The 21,456-nt window shown below is 45.0% G+C and overlaps 1 protein-coding gene across 2 annotated transcripts in view; it reads right to left on the reverse strand.

Annotated features, from left to right (window-relative positions):
* Positions 1-21,456, reverse strand: part of LOC128142980 (chromatin remodeling regulator CECR2) — a 97,609-nt gene that overhangs the window by 39,401 nt on the left and 36,752 nt on the right. For both annotated transcript variants that reach the window (XM_052789772.1, XM_052789771.1), the window contains exon 2: positions 6,105-6,199. In XM_052789772.1, coding sequence (XP_052645732.1) covers positions 6,105-6,199 — 95 coding nt within the window. The remainder of the gene's footprint in view (positions 1-6,104; positions 6,200-21,456) is intronic.

The raw sequence follows: 21,456 nt of genomic DNA on the forward strand, positions 1-21,456 counted from the left end.
TATCCAATCTATGCCTCTCATCCACCTGCCCTGACAATAACAGCACAGCTTTCACACTCTTTCTTCCACCATTTTCAGTCCTTATTCTCCGCCACATCTATGGAATAGCACTTCCAGAACGTGCTACCAACTTTTCTTTAAATTCTTCTTTAAAGATTCATTTTATCCATCTGAGAATCAAAGACATTTACTTAGCTTTATTTATACTTGAACTCTATAATTTTATTCCACTGTGCTTCTCATTAATCTCTGAATGACTGTGTTATTTTACTGCTGTAATCTCATCCTTCCTTTCCCAACACCTGCCAGCTGCCTCATTTTCACTTTTTACCCTTTAAAAGGCTCACCTTGCATGGCTTGGCTATTATTATAATAAATATTAATATTACATTCAAGATGAGCAATGTAGCCACTTCATCTCCCTTGCCCCCTCACGGTATCTCCTGCGCCGATGATACTGGGTCAATTCCAGAGGCCATCCACCAATCTCCATGATGTATGCGTGGCAGCACTTGTTAAAAGCCACACTGTAAACAATGCTGATCTTGTTGATATTCACTTGGCATTCATGAATATGATTCTGAGTTAGTGAGGTGCTTTGTGGCTGGGCCATTGAAACGGTTGTTATAATCAAGGTCACTGGCACACCTGCAAGAGCCGGCTGTTAAAACCCTTTCCGAAAGGTGGTGGTCCCCAGGTCTGCTGCGACTGAGCTTAGGCTGGCTGTCTCAGATGTTATGGCATGGACTGAAGTGTTGAACTCATTCAGAGTGTCTTAGTACCTTGGCTTAGCTACTCGCACAGCCCGCTTCACCACAGTATCCATGAGACTGAAAACTTGGCAGCTATCCCAGTTAACCTGCCACTTTATCCCCTAGACCAGACCAAGATACAGCGGTTCTTAAAGGACACAGCTCACATAGTCACATGCAGAAGGGCAATTTCAAGATGTTAAGCATTTTACTGAGGTCACTTCTACCGAAACATGAGACCTGGGGTAACCCCCAAAGTAGCCTGTAGAGACACAGTCCACACAGAATAAAGGGCAAGGATGGACAAAAGTGACAAAGCAGAAGGAAGAAGTGAAATACTCAGAGTTATTAAACACAGTCCTAGGAAACGGGCATTCTGCCCTGATGAGTTAGAAGATTTCAGTTTATCCCTTATCTCTTTCTGATGAAAGCTCAAATAAGTGATTACAGAACAAGCATTAGAAAATAAGCAGAATAGAGGCGGTATCCTTGATTGGCAATTCAACAAGTAGGAAATATAGCCCTTCAGATGCCATACTGGGAGTATTTCTCAATGCCACACTAAGGATATGAAAGAAATAATTAAGACAATTGTGGGGGAGGGAAGAGGAGTTAAGGAATATCCTTTTAACCATATTAGAACAAACCAGGTGCAAACTACAAGCCAAAGACTCCAAGGTTAGTTTACAGATCCAGAAAGAGTTTAAGGTGGGTGCAAAACAGGTGATCCACTTGGGAAGAAAAAATTCCAATGCATTAAGGGAAGAAAGAACAAGAAAAAAAATAATTGAGGTTCCTAAGGAAGCAAATGCTGTCTGTGGTGCCACAGAAGTCAGTTAGATAGTTTTCAGCTACAGTGATGGACCAATCCCCTGGGGTACTAAAAAAAAACCAACAAAAACCCCCAGAATCTCAAGGGGCATATGCAAGAGCAGAGATACTGGTTTGGTTCCTCCTCACTTTCTGGCACCTTTGCCCATGTTGAAAAAATAAAACATGTTATAAGAAAAAGCAATTAAAATGTTTTTCAAGACACAATAGCAGCATACAAAATGCACCCCAATGAGAAATATGATAAAGTCATTGAAACTTTTTATGCCATCACATTAGAAAAATAGCAAAAATGCAATAACAGAGCAGTGAAGAATGAGTTTCACCCAAAGAAATGCTGAACAGCGGGAGCTTTTCTGGATTATTTTAGTTGAGTGTACACATCCATGTCACACCATCACTTCTTACTTAAAAACAGCTGCAGAAGGCTCCTGCTGGGGCCGCTGCCGTTAGCTGAAGCTCTGATCTTCCTGTCTTGATACAAGTCATCAAGTCGCATTTCCTGCTGGAATTAAAGTGGCAGCCCCTAGGGACTATGCAGCTGCCCAATTTATATCAGACAGAATCTGAAGCAAGCAGCAGATTTTTTCAAACTGCTAAATTTTTATTTATTTATTTATTTTTTATAAACCCCAAAGTCTATTAAGAGTTTTCTCCCTCCCCACTTTCCAAGCATTTGCATTTTGAAACAATTAAAAGAAAACATAGGCATTTCAAGGCCTGTGCACAAAAGCTAGAGGCAGGAAAATGTATGGGTAAACTCACTGGCATCAAACCAAACCGTGCCTATAACATAAAAATGAACCAAGAGATTGAACAAAAAGCTTCAAGGATATTAGTTATTGCATCGTTAGTAGTTAGATGATACGGATGGTATATGAATACTATGAAGGTTATTTATAAAACAACAAAAGCTGCAGATCATGGCACAAAAGTATTTTGGGTCAGAGCAAAAAGAGGAGAGCAACAGGGAAACTGTCCTGGCCAAGTGCTCAAATCACCCGGTGCCAGGCAAGGACAGCTACAGGGTCATTGCTAAAGATGCCAGAAGCCAGAAATGCAGACTACCGTCTTTTTTGTTCTGTACTTCTACAGTGCTTAACATGGCAAGAACCAGGTCAATGAAGAATGTTCCTAACAGCTATGATAGGTTACGATAAATAAGAGTTTGGAGAAGATCATGTGGCATCCCATTAAGTAGTCTCTGTAGTTAAACACAGATACCCATAACTCCAAGAAAGTCTTAAGTTACCAGACATTCAACACTCCTTAATCATCAAGCAGGGTGAAAAACAGTCTCTCTCTTGTATGTGATTCTTTTTTTTAAAAAAGTCTGTCATAAAGAATATCAAAACCAAGGTAAAGTTGCTCCACTTCAAAACCAAGAATCACAGAACCCTACAAAAGTATTAATCTCTCTTTTTTTAAAAGAATAAAAAGCAAATCAATCTAGAGTATGTTAAATTGTGCATTAGAAGGGCTCTCAGCTAGGTTCCACTTCCAAAATTACTTGAGAGCACATTATAATTAGCAAAGGTATGTGACAGTTTTATATCCCTCTATGATGCATGATTAAAGCCAGGCAGCCCAGCTCCACTGCAAGTTCTGCATGCCGTCAAAACAGATGTGACAAGAACTACAAGCTGCTCCCAGACAGACTGTGAGAAAGCATAGGCAGATAACTTTTTGGCCATCAAAGAGGTAAGACACGATACAAAACTAATTAAAGCTCAAAACTCCTTGGAGAGGTAGGTAAACTATGTTTTATATGAGGTTATGTGAAGCATCTTGTGCTTGAGCCGTAGTGCTCCAGCCCGAGAACAAGGATGCGAACAAGCTCCTACCTTCCCCTCTGAGGTGCAACAGGGAGCAAAGTTTACAGCCTAAAGATTAACAGCTCACAGCCTCGGCACGAGGATGCAGAGCACAAATGACTGGAGAAATTGCTGCTGTAACGCCACTGTGATGATCTGTGAAACTGCTGATTTTTCCCACGCGAGACAGATACCTACTATCTGTCTGCAACAGAAAAATATGGAGTCCTGGCCCATTGTGAAAAGCCAAATCTAAACTCCACACAAATTCTGCCTCTTTGCCAATTTGCATGTCTTTGTCTGCTGAGCACTCAAAAAATCAATTACAGGCTCAACTCCTTACCATTAACTGGGGACAAACTAGGTACAGTAGGGAAGCTGTGCATCAGCGAAGGCCTATGCCGCTTGAACTCAAGTTAGAAGGAGCAAAGGTTTTGGAAATAAATGTGTAAGGAACAAGGAGAATTTTAGGTTTTAAAAACACACATTCATTTGGATAAAAATTCCATAACTGGTTTGTAAGCGTGAAACAGTGGGCCAAGTTTGTTTCTGAGAAGTATATCCAAGCCATCATTTTTATTCTCCTTTACCTACAGATTTCCATATTTAGACTACATCTTGATGCTTCTTCCTTCATGACACGCCTCTGCATACAGCTCCTTTCCCTCTGTCTCCAGGTAGCTTCCCCCATTGCTTCCTCTGCAGCACTTCAGAGCCCACCTCCCTGACATCCCAGTGGCTCCAGGTAGTTTTCCTGATATATTCCTTCAGCCATTTCCACCGTGCTGCTCCTGTTGTGTTCTTTTCCTCATCCCCTCTGCAGAAACAACTTTTTTTGTTCCTGCCCTGCCCACGAGGTAGTCGCCTTCTACAGAACGTGCTGTAGAAAGTGTGCAGCTGGTTTCTCCTTCAGGCACCTCATGCTTTCCCTAGCACAACCGTTCAGGTGAGGTGTAAGTTCTCACAACTTCACTACGTGACTTTGCACTCCTCCACTTCCTACGGCACCTCTCGTGCATGGACGGACACACAGCAACAGCTACATAGATACCTAGCTATGCCGCACACGCACCCTGACTAGGCTGCACAAAACCACAGTTGGGTTACCAGCCCTTCCTTCTGCGATGACATTGCCTCCTTGCAGCTTTTGCATCTCAGAGTTAACCAAAGCCGTATTTACACAGGCACAAACTGGGACCTACATGCAATACTGAATAACTACACATTGTTGAGCTGCCAGGTGAGTCACGTAACTGGGCATGAGTGTATATGCATGTGTCCGTGTGTAACTTTTCCCAGAAAGACAGACAGACCACTTGCCAGTGCCCAACGACTCACCCATGATTCATCCCTGAATTTTGTTAGTTAGAACAGCTGAGAAAGGGGAGGCAATTAAACAGTGCAACTGCTAAGTGGACACTTGTAGATCTGGAGAGTTTAGGAGAACCTCACAATGTGGAATTTATGAAATTTATCAAAGACAAATCTGCCACTGCTTCTACAAGCGTGAGCTGGTTAACGTGGGCAAAACACTTAAACCACTACTTTCTGGTATGAAGAAATAAACTTGCTGCATGTTTATAAGCAAGATTATATTGCTCTGTGGCTATTTTGATGAAGGAGGTATACATGATTGCAGTCCCTTTACAATCAAGCATCTCATCACATCAGTTTCATTCAGAGACAGTAAATGCAGTGCAGCTGCCTTGTTCAGGTCCTGATACCCACTTATGCTGAATGTCAATGCAGCAATGCAAGAGAACTTACTTAGGTGGCAGATATATATATAACCCCCCCCCCACCTATATAAATTTTGTTGAACTTAATCAGTTAATCAGAAATAGAGCTTTCGATGCAAGCACTTATGGTTATGCCTATACACCAGCCTCAGCCTCTGCACAACAGGGGAATCTTAGGAAGCAGGATTGCTTAACACCTCTTCTAAGCAACTGCAAGTGTTGCCAAGCTGTCTTTGTCTCCACAATTATGCTTTGCTATTAACATGATTCACAGAAGAACAAATAAAACACACTGCAACGAGCCTTCATTATCACTGGGAGCACATTTCACTGCATGAGTGGCGATCCTCTAAAGAATGATGTCCTACCGATGTCTCAGTTTGGGACACTACTTTGGTGGACACTAACAAAGTGTCTCTGGATGTTGAAACATTAAGAGTACGTGTCAAATCACTTTCCAACATCCTGCAACTGAGCTGATTCCAATACTCCTCTTATCTCTAAGAAAATAATTAACAATTGTCCCTCTGTAAAGCAATGGGATCTTGCATGCAAGTGAAGTGGCTGCAGAGCAGCAAGTTTTATTCTATGCAATACATATAAAATGTCAAAAACATATGTGATGATTTAAAGACTTAGTGTGATATCACTAATTTGACCAAATTGAGTGCAGAGCATAACAGCAGATGTGAATGTTCACTGTATGCGCTAGTGCTACAGCAGAGCATCAACGTTTGCATGGGATCTGAACAAAGAAGTTTGCTTAACAACAGGTCTGTAAAACTAAAAACCTGCAACTCAACCCAAGAAGAGCTAGAATTCCCTTCCACTCGGTGAAGCATCTGGCCTGATTGCTGGTGGCTGCTCATCACTGCCATGTCATCACTCTACAGCCATGAAACATCCCCACGACTGTGTTAATTAGCTCCCCTTGCAAAGCGTGTAAGCCATAGAGCGAGGTTACTCACGTGATGTCTCTGCGCTGATAGCAACCTTGAAGTAGGCAGGCGATCAGGTCGCTGATAAACTCCACATCATCCCTGTGAAGAGCAGCTTCCAGTTCCTAATGAGCAGAAAGGAGAGAAAAAAATTTCCAACCATCAAACTAATTCCTTAAAATTTACTGCTAGCGATCAGGACCAAAAAGACCCAAGCAGCCTCAAGTACGTGTACCACAGCAGAGCATACACTGGGTAAGCTGACCTTCCCCATCATTAAAAATACTGCTACTACTACCTCTTCATTGCAAGAGTTTATGGGAAGACCTTGAAAGGCTTTTACTGAATGTCACTCTCCAGCCAGAAGACTAATGCTTTTGTCTGGAAACAGAAAAATAGGGTTCAGTGAGGTTGAGATACTACAGCCTAATAAGAAAGCCATGATTTCTCCCATGTTCAGCTGATGGGCAGGAATCAACGGTTTCATTCTCTTGCTTTGCTTTCCACTTGCTAAGGCTGGTGAGTTCATTTAAAAGATGTGCTCAGAAAGCGTGGCCCTAAAAGCCACTTACACAGAGAAGCAGCAGTTTCAGATGGATAGCCAGAAATGGCTGAAAGCTAGCAAGCAAATGCCTCAAAGAAGCAGGCATTTTGATTATTTAACTTATTTCTCTTTGGTTTTGTTTTTTTGGTGGTTTTTTTTTTCCCCTCCAGTAAGAAAGAAAGAAAGGATTGAGGGATATCAGACCTCATGACCCAAAACCTCAAACCTTGATGAAGGGGTGGAGAGTATCATGGCTTATTTCAGCATGATGGAGTTCACGTAGAGGTGTGATGCAGGAACTGATCCACAAAAAGGATAAACTTCTGAAATGTAGTTATTATGAATTTTGCCCATGTTGTGAGAAATATCTGGTTTTTCAGCTAGCAATTTCAAGCTTTGTTTACAAAATATTACTAGGTTAACTACAGTTCTATTTATATGCCAGAAAATCATTCACAGTAAGAAAAATCCACTTCCTGTAAGACTTATAATCTGTAGTATATAGCACTTAACAAGATTTAATATGGATAAACAACATAGGCATAAGAAGCCATTCTTTTTGGGTTTCAGAGTAAATAACGCATTGAATACAAATTCCTACTTGAATGTTACTCAACAGACTGTTACACAAATGGCTAAGCTAATGGCTACAGAATAAAGGTTAATGGCCAGAGAATAAAGGATAAACGTTTTGGCACTTACCCAATAAAGAAGAGAAAGTGCTTTTTTATTAGACTGCAGTAACTGCAGTAATAAAATTATTGATAACAGATTGCAGATTAAACGCCGCTTGTAGTTTTTTATTGGAAATGTATTAATGACATATTTTCATTATCAACACCGCTCTTATTTACCTCTTGTGCAACATCCAAAGTGCTTCACAAGCAGAAGCCTGACATCTGCCTTGTGAAGAATGTATTAAACGCATCTATTATATGTGAAAACTTGAGGTAAGGAAAGGGCAGTGGGCAGCCAAAGCCTGACACAGCGTCCCTGCCACAGAGCTAGGAAAAAGTCCCAAGAATATCTGTTCTGGCCTCTAGACGACTACCCTGCTTAGTGACAAGTTAATACAAAAACTGCAGTTGCTGCTTGCCATCCCTTGGAGAGAGTGATATTATTGTTGCATAAATAGTAATCACACTATAGAAATAGCAATTACTGGGTAAATTCACTTGGTAAGCCGTTAATATTTTGGAGGTGTTGACTTATTTTATTTGTAAATTACTTTAGTGGACATCTGCCTTCTAACAAAATATACCTGAGAGGGGGGGGGGAAAACCCCAAAGTATGCAATGTGCTAAAACATCCCAGATGTGTTACCACAGTAAACTTGCAGCTTGTGAAAAATGACATGTTAAGACCCACAATAAAGGGTGGGGGGAAAGTAAGTTTTCAGGATGTTCCCCACCATTCAGCCTCTCCCTCATCCACACACACTTGTGCACTAAAGCTGTCAGTCAGCAGCCTGCCTCTGCTGGGATGCGACAGCCTTTTGTATGAAGGAATATTTAAATTGCTTCCCGTGAGCCTTTTCAGCCTGCTGTTTGACTAACACTCCTTAAGCAGTGGCCACAACCGGCTCAGATAGCCCCTATCTGCAGCCATTGTTTTCCAGGCCCGGGAGTGACCTTTCCGTTTTCGGAGCTGGCAGGTCACCCTGGGAGCTGGGGGACATTCCTCGGGCACTGGGCAATGTGCTGTCTCCTGGGCAGGGACTCACCAGTCTTCCCCAAAACACCTGGCCGGGTAGTTTCCCCCCTCCTTTGCTGCCTCCTCTCTCCCAGGTGGGTGCTCCTCGTCCTTGCCTTCATGGCAGGTGCAGCACAGATTTGGGGACCCGACCCAGCCGTAGATGGATTTTGCAGCCGCTGGCTAAAAGGGGCACCGGGCACGCAGATAGATGCGGGACTGGGTGCAGAGTCCCGGCACCATGCTGAGTTGAGGGGCTCTGGCACGAGTCAGGATTAATCAGCACGCATTTAGTATGAGGCTAATGAAGGTCCATCATTAGCAGGTGTAAGGCTGTCAGTGCCTCTGTAAAAAGGTGCTTGCACTGCGCTCCCCAATGCCATGGGTGCTGCCCATAGCCCGCTCTGGACCTCTGGTCCCTACCGACAGTCACACCTGGTGCCAGTCGGTTATGGTAAAGGCACAGTTCAAGTATCACTGTGATTATTTGTCTTGGAAAAAAGATACTGACATTGTCCTGTAAAGTTTTTGTCTACTTTTTTTCTGTTGCTGCTTGCATTAGTGCAAAAGCAGCCAGAGGTGCTTTAATTTCCCAGGACTGGGTCTATTGGTCCTGTTTAACAGAATGTCACAATTTTTTATCCCACTGGGTTCTCCAGCTTTCTGCCCCAGAACACCTAAATCCTGGACTTTTCCCACATGCCCAGGGTGCTGTGGGAACGCCAGGGACCAGGAGGACGCGATGCAAATCTTAACATCTCAGGACCGCGAAGAGTTAGGATCCCCTTGGTTTTTCACCTAACGCTTCAGCCCACATTTTGCAGGAGGAGGAATAAACCTTGTTTTTCCAGCCCTCCCCTCCAACAAGGGATGGCCAGCAAAGCGGCACGGTGCTCGAGTGGTGCATCTGAGCAGAGGTGGCCAAAGTAACGCCAGGGACTCCCAGGAGAAAGAGGCCACCAAACCCCCTCTGGTCCTCAGGGCAAACCCTGCCCCGGGCGCCCGTCCCCATGCTCCTCCAGCCTGGCCAGGGCGAGCGGCTGGGCTTCCTCCCCGCCACCATCCTCCCCACGCCTCCAAGCCTTTTGTTTTTCCCCTTTTCTCTTTGAGCACTGAGCTGTGAGCACAGAAATCTGAACCTTGCCAAAACGCTTTGGGGACGGCACAGAAAGGAAACAGAAGAGGCAGCAAATCAGCAGAGGAAGGGGGGGGACACATCTCCTGCTCTAGCTGGAGAGAGCAACAGACAGGAGAAAAGCAGGATTCTCCCCCTCTCCAGCTGGCGTCACACCTCATTAGGGAAAAGCCTGTTTAACGTCTTTCCCTCCCCCCAGCCCGGGACTAAATCCTCCCTGAGTCAGGCAAGGGCTTTCGGGAAGAGGTGGCCGCCGGAACAAGGGTGACCACCTCACCCAGGGGGAGCGCTGGCCCGAAGCAGGGTGAGCCAGGGCGGGCAAGAGGGCATCAACCCATCCTCCCTGCTCCCTGGGAAAATAGCTGGCAGGGGTGGGCTGGGAGAGAAGGGCCCCGCTGCCCCACGCCTGCCCGCTGCCCCACGCCTGCCCGCCTGCCCCATGCCAGGCACTCCGGCAGGTATGGTTAATCCCACCGGTGTGCTGCTGGCCAAGGGCTGAGTCTAAAACAAACACTGCTCCCCCAGAGCTGCTGTAAGCATGTATTAAACCCTGATATCACCTGCATTTTGTTGCAATTGCTACTTCGGTCTGCTCTTGACAGCACCCAAGTGCTGCTGCCTCTGGACGCATGGTGACCCAAGCCCCATCCAGCCCAAAGTATTCTCCTTCTTGATATCTGCCCAGATTTTTGAGAGGAAAGACAGTCAACTTCCCGGGTAAAAGTAAACGAATGAGTCCACAACCGTGACAGCAGTGACACCACTGTCACCAACACCAGCGCTGAGGTGATGGCGGGGCTGCTGCATGCACTGGCTTCTTGAACTATGGAAAGCAGCCAGTAAGACTCCAGCTCCTAGCAAGCTGTCTGCTTGGAGGGTGGTGTCACAAAGTTTGGGACCCTCATTTCAGAAAACAGGCTTTTCCAAAACCACAGGGAAGCCCAGCACATGCAAGAGCCTGGCATGAGCAGGCTGGCTGCTGAGGTACTGGACTACACTTCAAAGGCTTCCTCTGTGCTGGAGCTGAATCACCTATAACCGAATCTGATGGACATAACCAGTTTAAGCACAGCTAAGCCTTGTCCAAGTTAGCCATCAGTTTAAAAACCCCAATCCCTTCAGCTCTATTTCCACACTGCTGCCGTTATCAGCTTTCCATTGCAATGTTCCCAAGTGACACAACAGGCTTTTGCAGAGGCTTTAGGAGATCACCAAAAGCTACCAGTGGGCCATGCTGGGACAGCCCCAACCCATACGCTGAAACTTCAACGCCGTCACTGAATCGAGTCAGGACATTCTTTTCCCCTTACAGATAGTGAATGACACCAGGTACCTGGGCAAGAGTCAGGCAAATTCATGCAAACGAGTAGAGTTACTGGGATTGGGCAGGAAGATGGGAAGTCAGCTGCAGGTCTGAAATGCTTCCAACAAGTGCCATTTATCCCTGTTGCGTGAAGCCGGTGTGCATGCTTCACATCTCTGGCTAGGAGCTCCTGCAGTCCTCCCCACCAAAGAGCCAGCCATCCCAGGAGGATGCAGGGACTTGGGGAGGGACCACTGCTCCCCCCAAGACATCCCAGAGAGGAAAGTGCGGCACCCTCCTATCGGCTGCAGAGCACACCCAGTTGATTCACCCAAAGCAGCAGCAGAAGGCCGATGCCATGAATAGTGGGATACGGTCCCAGAGCTGAGGTGATGGGATCCAGCTACACCATGAGCCAGTTGCTCTGCCAACCCCCACAACTCAGCTTGTTGGTCTGCCAGGGTGCTCAGTCCCCAGGACGTACTCAGCACACCTGAAAACACCATGCCCCCACCCAGCAGCCAGAGTGCTTTCTGCAGCCCAGTGCCATGCTCTCCCTGCTTGTGATTGCTGCCATCATATGGAAATAGTTTTCAAAATATGAAACCTACTGAGAGTGCCCTGCGCTGCATGACAAGGCAGCAGGGCATTCTGGGGAGTTAGGGGTATTTCTAGGGTCACGATACCCTAGAAGCGCAAACAGAAGTGGGTTTAGATGGCTGCCATAAAGTCAGAAAGAAGTTTCGGCTCCTGATCCTGATGGAATCTCCCAGCCATGTTATCTTAATTTTAAGCGGCTAGTTGGAGACACCACCCATTATCCAAGTCTGCAGCTGGACGCGCCTCTCCCAGCTTCCCCACAGTCCTGCGGGAGCCTGCCCTCTCTCTATATCGTGCTCCAGGGCTTTACGGCTTCCTGAGCCAAAAGGGCCCCCAACTTCTCCACTCCGCCTTTCCACCACAGGGAGAGCGGGCACTGAATGCCCTCCCTGTGCTCCTGGCAGTGGGGACCAAATCAGCAGCTCTCCTCAAGGGAACATCATCATCTTCACCTCACCCCCTGGGGACCACGAGCTCAGGGGAAGCCAAGCTGGCCTTCTACAGTAGCTTCAGGGGTGCGAGGTGAAAAGTTTAGTGACACTCAGCACCCGGCTCTTCTCTGAGCCACCAGCCTGGTGTGTGCGAGGGCAAGGGATGAAGAGCAAACACATGAGGGAGGAGAAAAGCTACCCTGTCAGAAGGGGACTATCATTTGGGGAGGGGGAAAAAGCAAGGGCAGCAAAGGTATTCCCTTTTCCCATTTCTTCAGGTCCCCCCTCAACGTCTCTCAGTGCCTTCTGAGATCTCTACCTCCCTCGACTTTCTGTGAGCAGACTTTGAAGGCTATTTCAAGCACGTTGTAAATAGGGGCATAATGTTACTCCAGGGCTAAGCAGAGGTGTGAGATGACAGCTTTGTATGAGGGAGATGGTTATAAACAGAAAGCCAGGAAGAATTTGTCGTATTGCCTCCACATTACGGCTATTTGCAAAGAACAAATCCCACGTACTCCCCCCCGGTGCCAGCAGCGCAAAGGGTAACGTCAGCCATCCCCTCCTCCAGCAGCTCCCTTCAGCTATGAAAGGGGATGCACAAACATTGAATTCTGCTCAGTTCAGCCCAAGTAGGTTTGAAAATGCAAACTTTTTCCAATGCCGATGGACATTTTTGGCCAGGCTAGAATTTTCTAGGCTTGCTTTATAGACATACTCTGGTTTTGTCCTCCTTTAGCCTCTATCAGGATGCTTAAAAATATGAGACCACTGTACTATCTATCTTACCACCTATCCCACTCACCAGAACAGTTGTTCTCCATCCAAGTTAACCTGCTGTCTGATCTCTCCTTTGGGACAGGGACCCTCCCCTGTTTGCACAGCATGCTGCTGCTCGCTCTCCAACTGGAATTTTTCACTTCTGTGTAATACAAACAAATACGAACAGCTCACGCTGGGTGGCTAAACTGTACTGAAAAGAGATTTCAGACTGATCAGTCCAGTCTCCCTCATGCCCCATAGCAGTGCACTGGTGCTAATAAAGCTTTCCTCTCCTCCTAGCTCATCTTGCCTGCAGTGCAAGTGCTTTGGGACAAGAACTACATTCATTATGAATTTTATGCATTTTCAGCACTTAAAAGATGTAAAACTGCTACTCGTTCCGTTTCTTTCCCCTGCAAAGTACCTTTTCAGGTGGACAGGGTACATCTGAAGCTCTGAAGTAACAAGCTATTAGTTTCTGTTTAATAGACATTAGTACTTTATGCCTCTAGAGCAGCTTTCATCCTGGAGCATCAAAGCATTTAAAGAACATTCAGTAAAGCCTTGCAGCATCTGTGAAGGAAGGGGAGGCACACACCCACATGCAGAGCAATTTTACAGATGGAGAAGCTAACAGAAGCCCCAGCATCCTTACCAGGGGCATGCTTCACTCAGTGGTGAGGCTAAGAGAGAAGCCATAAGGCTTGACACTTGATGCCACTGCAATCATCTTTCTTTTTCAGCAGTTTTATTAGCAGCCAAAGCATTTGGAGATTGTGCTATTTCCCTCCAAAGGATCATTTCTCCTTTCAAAATAATCCTCTCTTCCTTTGGAGCAGATAATCTACACCATTTGCCATAAGCCAGTTATGCTGGCTGAGGGGCAAGCATCGCACTGGGCACTGAGCTGGCTTTACATGGGAGAGAGACAGAAATCTCAGGCTCAGCAGAACTGATGGTCTCCAGCCTGTGGTTTGCAGACCTCTTGCAGACCCCGTGGAAGACTTCCAAGAGGCCTGCGAAAGGCAATTAAGAAAAGCAAGCTTAACACCAGTCTGCTTAAATTTCTAATCAGGGGTCTGTGCCTTTACGGGAAAAGTACTGGGGTCACGCCCTTAAAAAATCCCAAACCAAAACACCCCCACAAAGTGGCTGACCACTATTGCCCAAGCCACAAGTTCAACCCCTCTAGCTGAAAATAACCTCCAAGCACAACAGTATGAGAGGAAACACAGTCTGCTTGAATTGCATCCTGTTTGCCTCACCCTCAGAAAGATACCATTTATTATCACCTAGAAAGGATCTTTCCCTGTAGCTGCGCTCGCACGGAGTATCAAATGTATTCAGATCATTAAACTACTTGTAGATTGTGCTGGTTTAGGCTTTTGAGGTTTTTTGCTGGGAAGACAGGCTGAGGAAATTGGTGAGCGGACAGCTGGAGATTGGGACCATTCTGAAGCTAACCCATAATACCATATAGATTATATATTGTTAAGCTCGCACAGTCCCATGCCAGTAGTACCTTGCTGGTAAAACCAAACCAACCCCCAACTCCCTCTCTCCACAAATGCTGGATTTAGCATTCCCATTTATGGGCTAATCACTACCAGCAGCTAAAGACTAAAAATTTAGGAACTGTTTTACATAGCGCCTCGGGTGAGCACAATCACACCAGTGGGGAACAGCATCAGCACGGCTCTACCTGTTCTAGATGTTGTTTCTGGGAAAAACATCACCGGGTTAGCTATGGTCCCTCCCCAGATGATTCTGCTGCACGATAAATAAAGAACAGCTGATCCTGCCGTGTCACCATCTCCTGCGGTAAGAGGCTTCCTGGGTACCTAGTGGGAGTTCTGCTAAGCTTTTAAGCCCATTGGCAACGTGGGGAACAGTCTGTAGCTCCAAAGCCAAGAGGCTCGAAGTAATAATCTGATTTCAAAGCTCCTCCTCCTCTCCAGCCAAAGGCAGCAAGGGAGGATGAGATCAGACTGTAGATGCTCTTCATTTTAGGTCTGGCCATTGCACTCATCTGCTCAGCATGAGCACGGGGAAGGGAGAGGATAAGTTCCAAAATCTGGAATGGATTGCCTGGTTAAAGTTTCTGCAAAGATTTCAAGACTTACTGGGAAAACAGTTTTTTAACGGGGATTTTCACTGCTCTCGATAGAGGCAGACTGGCCCATCTAAGCCAACCTCCGCTTTTCTAGTTCACACACTGGCCAAAACTCCTGGGGAATTTACTCCCTGCCATTATGCACTGCCGAGGCACCATGGCATTCAAGCTATGCAGCTGGTTTGCACTCCCGCCGTGAAACTTCTCCCGTAACAGCAACAAGTGGTGCTCTGGCATTTACATCGCTCCCCGCTCCAGGATGTTATTAGCTGCCAGTTGATAAGCAAGCCATGAAAAAACTATCTTCACGGGTGTCGAAATAAACAGAAAGCCCAGATCAATCCTTAAGGATTCAGGTGATTCCCTTACATCCCTTCTGCCCCTCAAACAAAAACGATGACCTGGCTTTTGAGTGGGGGAAAAAAGGTCCCTGCTCACCCTTGCCTGAAAAAGCAGGATGAAGCGATAAAACACATTAAGAATAAAAAAGGCTGTAAAGCCTTGCTTTTTTCCTTTAATCTGATCTCCACAGCCAGCCATTCTTCCGCCTTCCCTTCGGATGCTGTGTGGAGCGCAGCCCACAGCGTACCCACCACAAACAAACCCCGGCTGGCAGCTCAGCGGGGAGATTGGCCTTCAAGTGCTGTCGGCACTAAAAACTCTTCCTCCTCTCTCTGGGTTGGACAAAAGAAAAGCTGCCGAGAGAGCCTGCAGCCACACACAGGTACCCCATGGGTTTCTAACACCACGCGTGACCAAGATGAATGGTGGGTGAATTCCAGTGCAGTCCTGTGCTGAAATCCAAGTTCCAGCATTTTTTTCTATTAATTTAGCAAAGAAGAATTTGCAGAAGTATGAAATAGCTGCCTACTGATATCAACCCTGATGGTGCAGCCAGCCAGCTACTCAGATGTATGAACTGTCTGTTTGCAACAGGCTTAGTCTCAAGCCTAAGAGTAAGTTTTAAAAACACACAACTATTCCACGGCATAACAGTTTGTGGAACCATAACTAATAGGTCTTTCTGTACTCTTAGATAACTGTCTGCACTCCTCTGGATAGCCAAAAGCATCACCTTGCTTATCTGTCAAACTCTCTGAGCTTATTCCAAGCTTATACAGCCCAGACATACTTCAATACAAAAATTAATGGCTTTTATACAATTTTTTTTACTGTTATAAGAAACACAGATGCTACCACCCTAATGAGAGATATATGCACTGAGGCATAGGCTTGTCACAGGAAACGGTGTTTCAAGCCTGTTGAATATTGTAAGGCGAGTCACAGTTCCTTACACAGCCCTGGCTTCATAACGCACATCACCACAGGATCCAATGTCAAAATAAATAAAGGAAGCTACCTCTTCCAGTACTCACACTCTATCTTCAGCCCTATCCAAAAATGTATTTCATCAGATACGTGGAAAAGGCCCCCAGAGCTTTTAAAGCCTGGTCAGAGCTCAGAGCGTCCACCCCCAGCGACTGCTATCTAGCACGCCTTCCCCGGCCGGTCCACTCTTCCTCGGCTGTCCTTCTGAACACGCAGACCTGCCCTGCTCTGCTGAGCCGTCATCTTCCACAGGATGCTAGTAAAAACCCAAACAGGACCCAATAGGGCTGTCTGGTGACCGAGGCGACTGCTCTCGGGACTGGGAGCAGCTGGGAGACAAACCAGGAGCCCCACGGGAATTCCCGTTCCCTTCCCCACAGGTGGGGGAAGGCAGAGGGGAGAAAGGTCTGCTCAGAAAAACAAAGCAAAAAGCTGGCTGTCCCAGGTTTTTAGGCTGAGTAAAGCGTAAAATCTCAGGAGCTGCTTCTTGCGACATACCGCGAGTAACTGGACATTCGCACAAGTGTCACTGGTGCGACTGTCCTGGCTAAGGCCCCTCGGCCAGAGGTGGCCATGAACCACCGCCTCCACCTGCATCTGGAAGGAGCTCAGCTCATGTGTGTTTGCCAAGGGAAACAATACAGAGCCCTTCGTGTGCTTAGGAGACGGGTGCTCCGTGTTTTACTCCACATCTGGCAATGCTGCTCCATAAAAAAGGTGATGGAGTGCTTGTAGCTCTCCTTCCAGAGCACAGGATGAATATCTTCTTCAACACATGCACCATACAGGAATTCTTCTCTAGCTTAATTTAATGTCATCTTTAGAGCCAATAAATTCCAGATTGCTACAAACACTTGGCTATTTAGCAATAATAGTATATCTGCCAGAAATGCCAAATTATTATTAATGTTAATTATTATTATTATTATGTTCATAAATGTTAATGCTAACTACACTTTTAAAACACACATTATAAACAACATTGTCATTTGAGAGGAGGGCAGTAAACTATTGCCCAGACACATAGGAAATCAGGTCTATTGTTGTAACACTTATTTTACAGACATTAGTTGGAGTACCTTTTTCTCCTAAATTCTTTCCTGTCATCCAGAATAAGAAAAAAGAAAAAAACCCAGACTTGTTTCATTACATTTCAAAAAACAAAACAAAGGTCTGTTACATCTTGTAAACTTAATAGCCAGCATTGTTTCTGCAATTTGGTGCAGAAGTGATGACACCGGATTATCCAAAGACCTGCGCAAAACGCTTTGGTTGGATGAAATAGCTGATCTGCCTGAAGTGGGGGGAAAAAAATACGGTAACAGATAATTATATAACCAGCTTGTAAAAGTGTTATTAGTAGAGCACGGGATTAGGAAAGCCCTGGCTTTTATTCTCACTTCATGCATTCAGTGATGAGAGCTAAATCTCTGTCTGTCTCTCTCTCCTCCCCCATCCAAAAGTTAGATAATCTTTAGCCAACCCTGTAAAACACTTGCAATCTTTGAGTAAAAGCAAGGCTGAGGTTAATGTACTGCTACTCCTCTAACATTCAGATGCTGTGTTCTACCTTGATAACAGAAGAAAACTGGAAAAAAATTTCCTCTGCCACTCAGATAAGGTAGCTCGAGGACTCAGGGGTAAACTCTAAAGTTCAACATTTTAGTTTGAAAGGACATTTCCAGTCATTGGCTACTGGAATTCAGATCTTCAGATCTTGACTAAGTGATAAAATGCAATAAAAAAAAGTGTTGCCAGAAGGTATCTTTTTCTTTCAAAGAAGGAATGGGAATATTAGTCATTCTGTACATTAACTAAGCATAGCAAAAAAACCCCACGTGGACCTTGTTCTCAGTTACCCACAACTGGATGTCTCTGGAAATCTTTCCTCAGGAGAACAGTTTTGCTCCTCCTTTCTCAGGAACGACAGAGGCGAATCCAAGCAGGAGAAAAATTAAACTGGTGGCAATGGACCTTGAAGGTCTGACAGTGACCTGCAGCACTAAGGTCTTCAAAACCGCTTTCATTTGCCAGAACATAAATTAGTTTCCTCACTAGGTACAGCACCGGGGTTAATGGGAGCTTTATAAAGCCTTCTTTGAACATACAGATTATCCTTTTCAAAAAAGACTAATCTTGTGGTTTAAAGTACAGTACTGGGAGCCAGGAAACCTATTCCCAGCTCTGTCAGGCTGGGTGACTTCAGGCAACCCACTTGACTATTCTCTGCTCTTTTTCAATACACACAATATAGAGACAAATACCTAAGTCTCCCATGAGGCTTAATATTTGTAAGACAACGAGAACCAGCTTAACTATTCACAGATCCCTCAAAGCAGAAGAGGATGGCAGGCCCTTTTATATGCAGGCTTTCTCAAACCTATCGAAACAGTAAGTCCCACAGATAGCAGCAAGGACACCTGCACTGCGCACTTCATACAGGCAAGAATCCTGAATTATAGCATTACCAATTACATTTTTTTCAGCAATGAAGGAAATTTCTCATCCTCTCCAGCATTTCTGTCCAAAGGAGGCACTCAAAAGGAGGAAGACTGAAACTAAGAAAAATTCAAGTTTATGGAAGGCCATGCTGGCTAGGCAACTCTCGAAGAACAGCTTTCCTCTGCAGGATCTGATTTCACTGCAAGAATGTTAAAACCAACTTAAAGACAACAAAATAAATTCAATTAAAAAAAAACCCCAAGCATTTCAAAGGTAAAATACAGAAAACTACCAAAAGTGCAAGATGACACAGAACATTCAGTGCTGGGAACAAGGATCACTACTTTCCTTCCAAAACCAGCTTCATCCTAGACATCTCCACTGTGAAAACCAATATTGGCTTAGAGTCTCCTCTCAGAAGGTGCCTGCCATTCCTGCCAAACTGTCACAGTTACATACTCCTCATATTTTAGTTTCCAAATATTAGTCTCCTTCAAACTTTTAAATAAAATGAGTATAAAACATTTGGGTAGAAAACAATTTCATTATTTCCAAACCTTCTTAAAAGAGGGCATGCCGAGCCTTACTTGCTATGCACTACAACATTTCAAAGACTCGCATCTTTCAAGACTGAGCACAGCTCTTATCTGCACACCCCAAGATTTTGATTGAGGCAGTCACATGCTGCTACTGTTTGAAACACCTACTTGCCCATGAGCACAGGTGACTCTGACCTGGTCACTCCCAGAGGACTCAATCCCACCTTGTTGATGGGTGGTAATTTTTCCTGTGACTCAGCCTCACTAACAAAGCTTTAGCAAGAGGGGCTCCAAAGACCGCTTCCCAACTCATTTGCTTCTAGCACGCAGAAATCTCAGGAAGTCATTTTAACTCAATAACCTCCACGCCACTTCCACCCAGTCGAAACAGAAGAAGAAAAAGCAAACAAAAAAATCACATCCTACTCTGCAGACTACAAAATTTGCTCATTCCAGGGTTTCTCGCACAGAAGAAAGTTATCCGACCACAACAACGTCATGTCACTTCCTTTTCCTCCAAAATAAATTTTGTTGAAAAAATTCCACCTATGCATTTACTGTGGGCAGCCTCAGTCAACACAGGAGCACATCCACAGCCAGCAATCAAGGAACAGCATTCAGGACTACCTCTGCATTGATTTCTAGCTGGGGTGCAAAGTTAGGAATTTGTTCCCCCCCCTGCATCTTTCTATTGTTCTAATAAGGAAGAAAAAAATACCAAAATGCCCAGACTTACTTTCGTATAAACTGAGGTATCATAATTATTTTTCAAATAAAAAGCAAACTATTATATTTCCTAACAGCACTTGTGAAAGGGCTACAGCAGTTTCATCCATTGCTATTCATTCCTTCGAACACACATCCAATCTTTCAGTCACTCTGTCCTTATTGGCTATATGGAAGGTAAAGCAGCGAGGAGCACTAAAGGATTAATTCTCACAATAGCGGGAAGCAGGAGTCCCAGCTCTTGGGGGGGTGAGTGGGGGAGAAGGATGAGGGTGTAGGCTGCATCCCTGGTCTTTGGACTTCTTTGCCGTGATTTCATCTTCTGCCTAAAGCTATCTTAAAAGGGACCTACCACAGAAAGCATGCCCCAATGACTTAAATGTAAAAAGTGTTATGGGAATTTTGTTTTAAACCTGCAAAGACTATGAGAAGGGGTTATATGTGAGATAAATGAGAGGCATGGCTCAGCAGGGAAGGGAATAGCTAAGGCACAAACAGTTTGTAATCTGTTTGTTGAGAGTCACGCAGTAGCTGAATAGATTTATGATTCAGATGTTTTAGTGGTGGTTATCAGTGATTAGCTCAAACTCTTAGAAAAACAGAGAGAAAGATTAAGCTTTTGTCTGCCCCAGCCCTCATCCTTCCTTCTCCTGGCAGCGGGGGTTACTGATTGTTTCTGTCCCTTTTTTAACATCAGAATGGCTCCGAGCCACACTCACTACAGAAGCAGATCACACTGCCAATATTATCATAAACATTAGATTCAACAGCTAAACATTTAAGTGCAACATCATTTATCCAGGTACAGCCTATTTAAATATTTTTGTAAGATTTGGTTATATAGGAACTTTTAAGCGTGTGGTTTTTTCCAACCACAGGGATCACTTGGGACACAGAAAGGGACAAAAGACAAAGAGGGACCGGTTTTGTTATTTTCAGTCTCTGTATAAGCCCAGTAACATACACAGGAGGACTTCATGCATCTTTATGGCATTTAACCTCACAACAACCATGTGGTCTTCTCACAGATAAGCTAAGTGACTTGCCCAAGATCACACCGGAAGCCAAATGCAGAGCACTAAAACCAAAGCATAACAACTCTCAGACTAGACCTCTGACCATTGCAGCATTAATCTATTTCTAATTTAGTTTAATGGAACTTAACGCTCAGCTAACAGATTTATTCTAACCTACTATTACATGGTGTGGAGCCATGCATTAGAGGAAGAGATTTGGACTTTTCTGTGAATGACATCTCTACATGTAAATGTAACTGTGCAACCTTAAGGACGGAGTCATCCTCAGCACCACCTCCTCAACTGGGGGGCGTGAAATGCTGCTGACCTTCAAAACCACACTGCAGCTAAACTCTCTGGTTGCAGAAGTCAGGGCAAGAAGGACACTGATCCTGCCTCACTGCACCCATAGAATGATGCATATTCCCAGTGCTAACCAAGGTCCAAAGTCCATATAGCAGCACCTGAACACAGCGCCCAATTTTTCAAATGCTTGGAGCCTGTAACAACCCCCTTTTGTTGAAATTGTAAGGGACTCTACACTTTTAGGGGAGAGAGAGGTAATCAGAGTAATTTAATGATTTGTAATGGGGATACAGCAACTATAGGTCATAATGCTGTAAACACAGCGTTCTCCCATATTACCTTGGTTGTGTTTAAAACACAGAGCAATAACAGGACTTGCATAGGAAGGCACCCGATGGCAGATTTCCCTCTTACAGATCCAGCCAGGACCACTCATCCAGGACA

This window comes from Harpia harpyja, chromosome 6, assembly GCF_026419915.1.
Source record: "Harpia harpyja isolate bHarHar1 chromosome 6, bHarHar1 primary haplotype, whole genome shotgun sequence".
NCBI lineage: Eukaryota > Metazoa > Chordata > Aves > Accipitriformes > Accipitridae > Harpia > Harpia harpyja.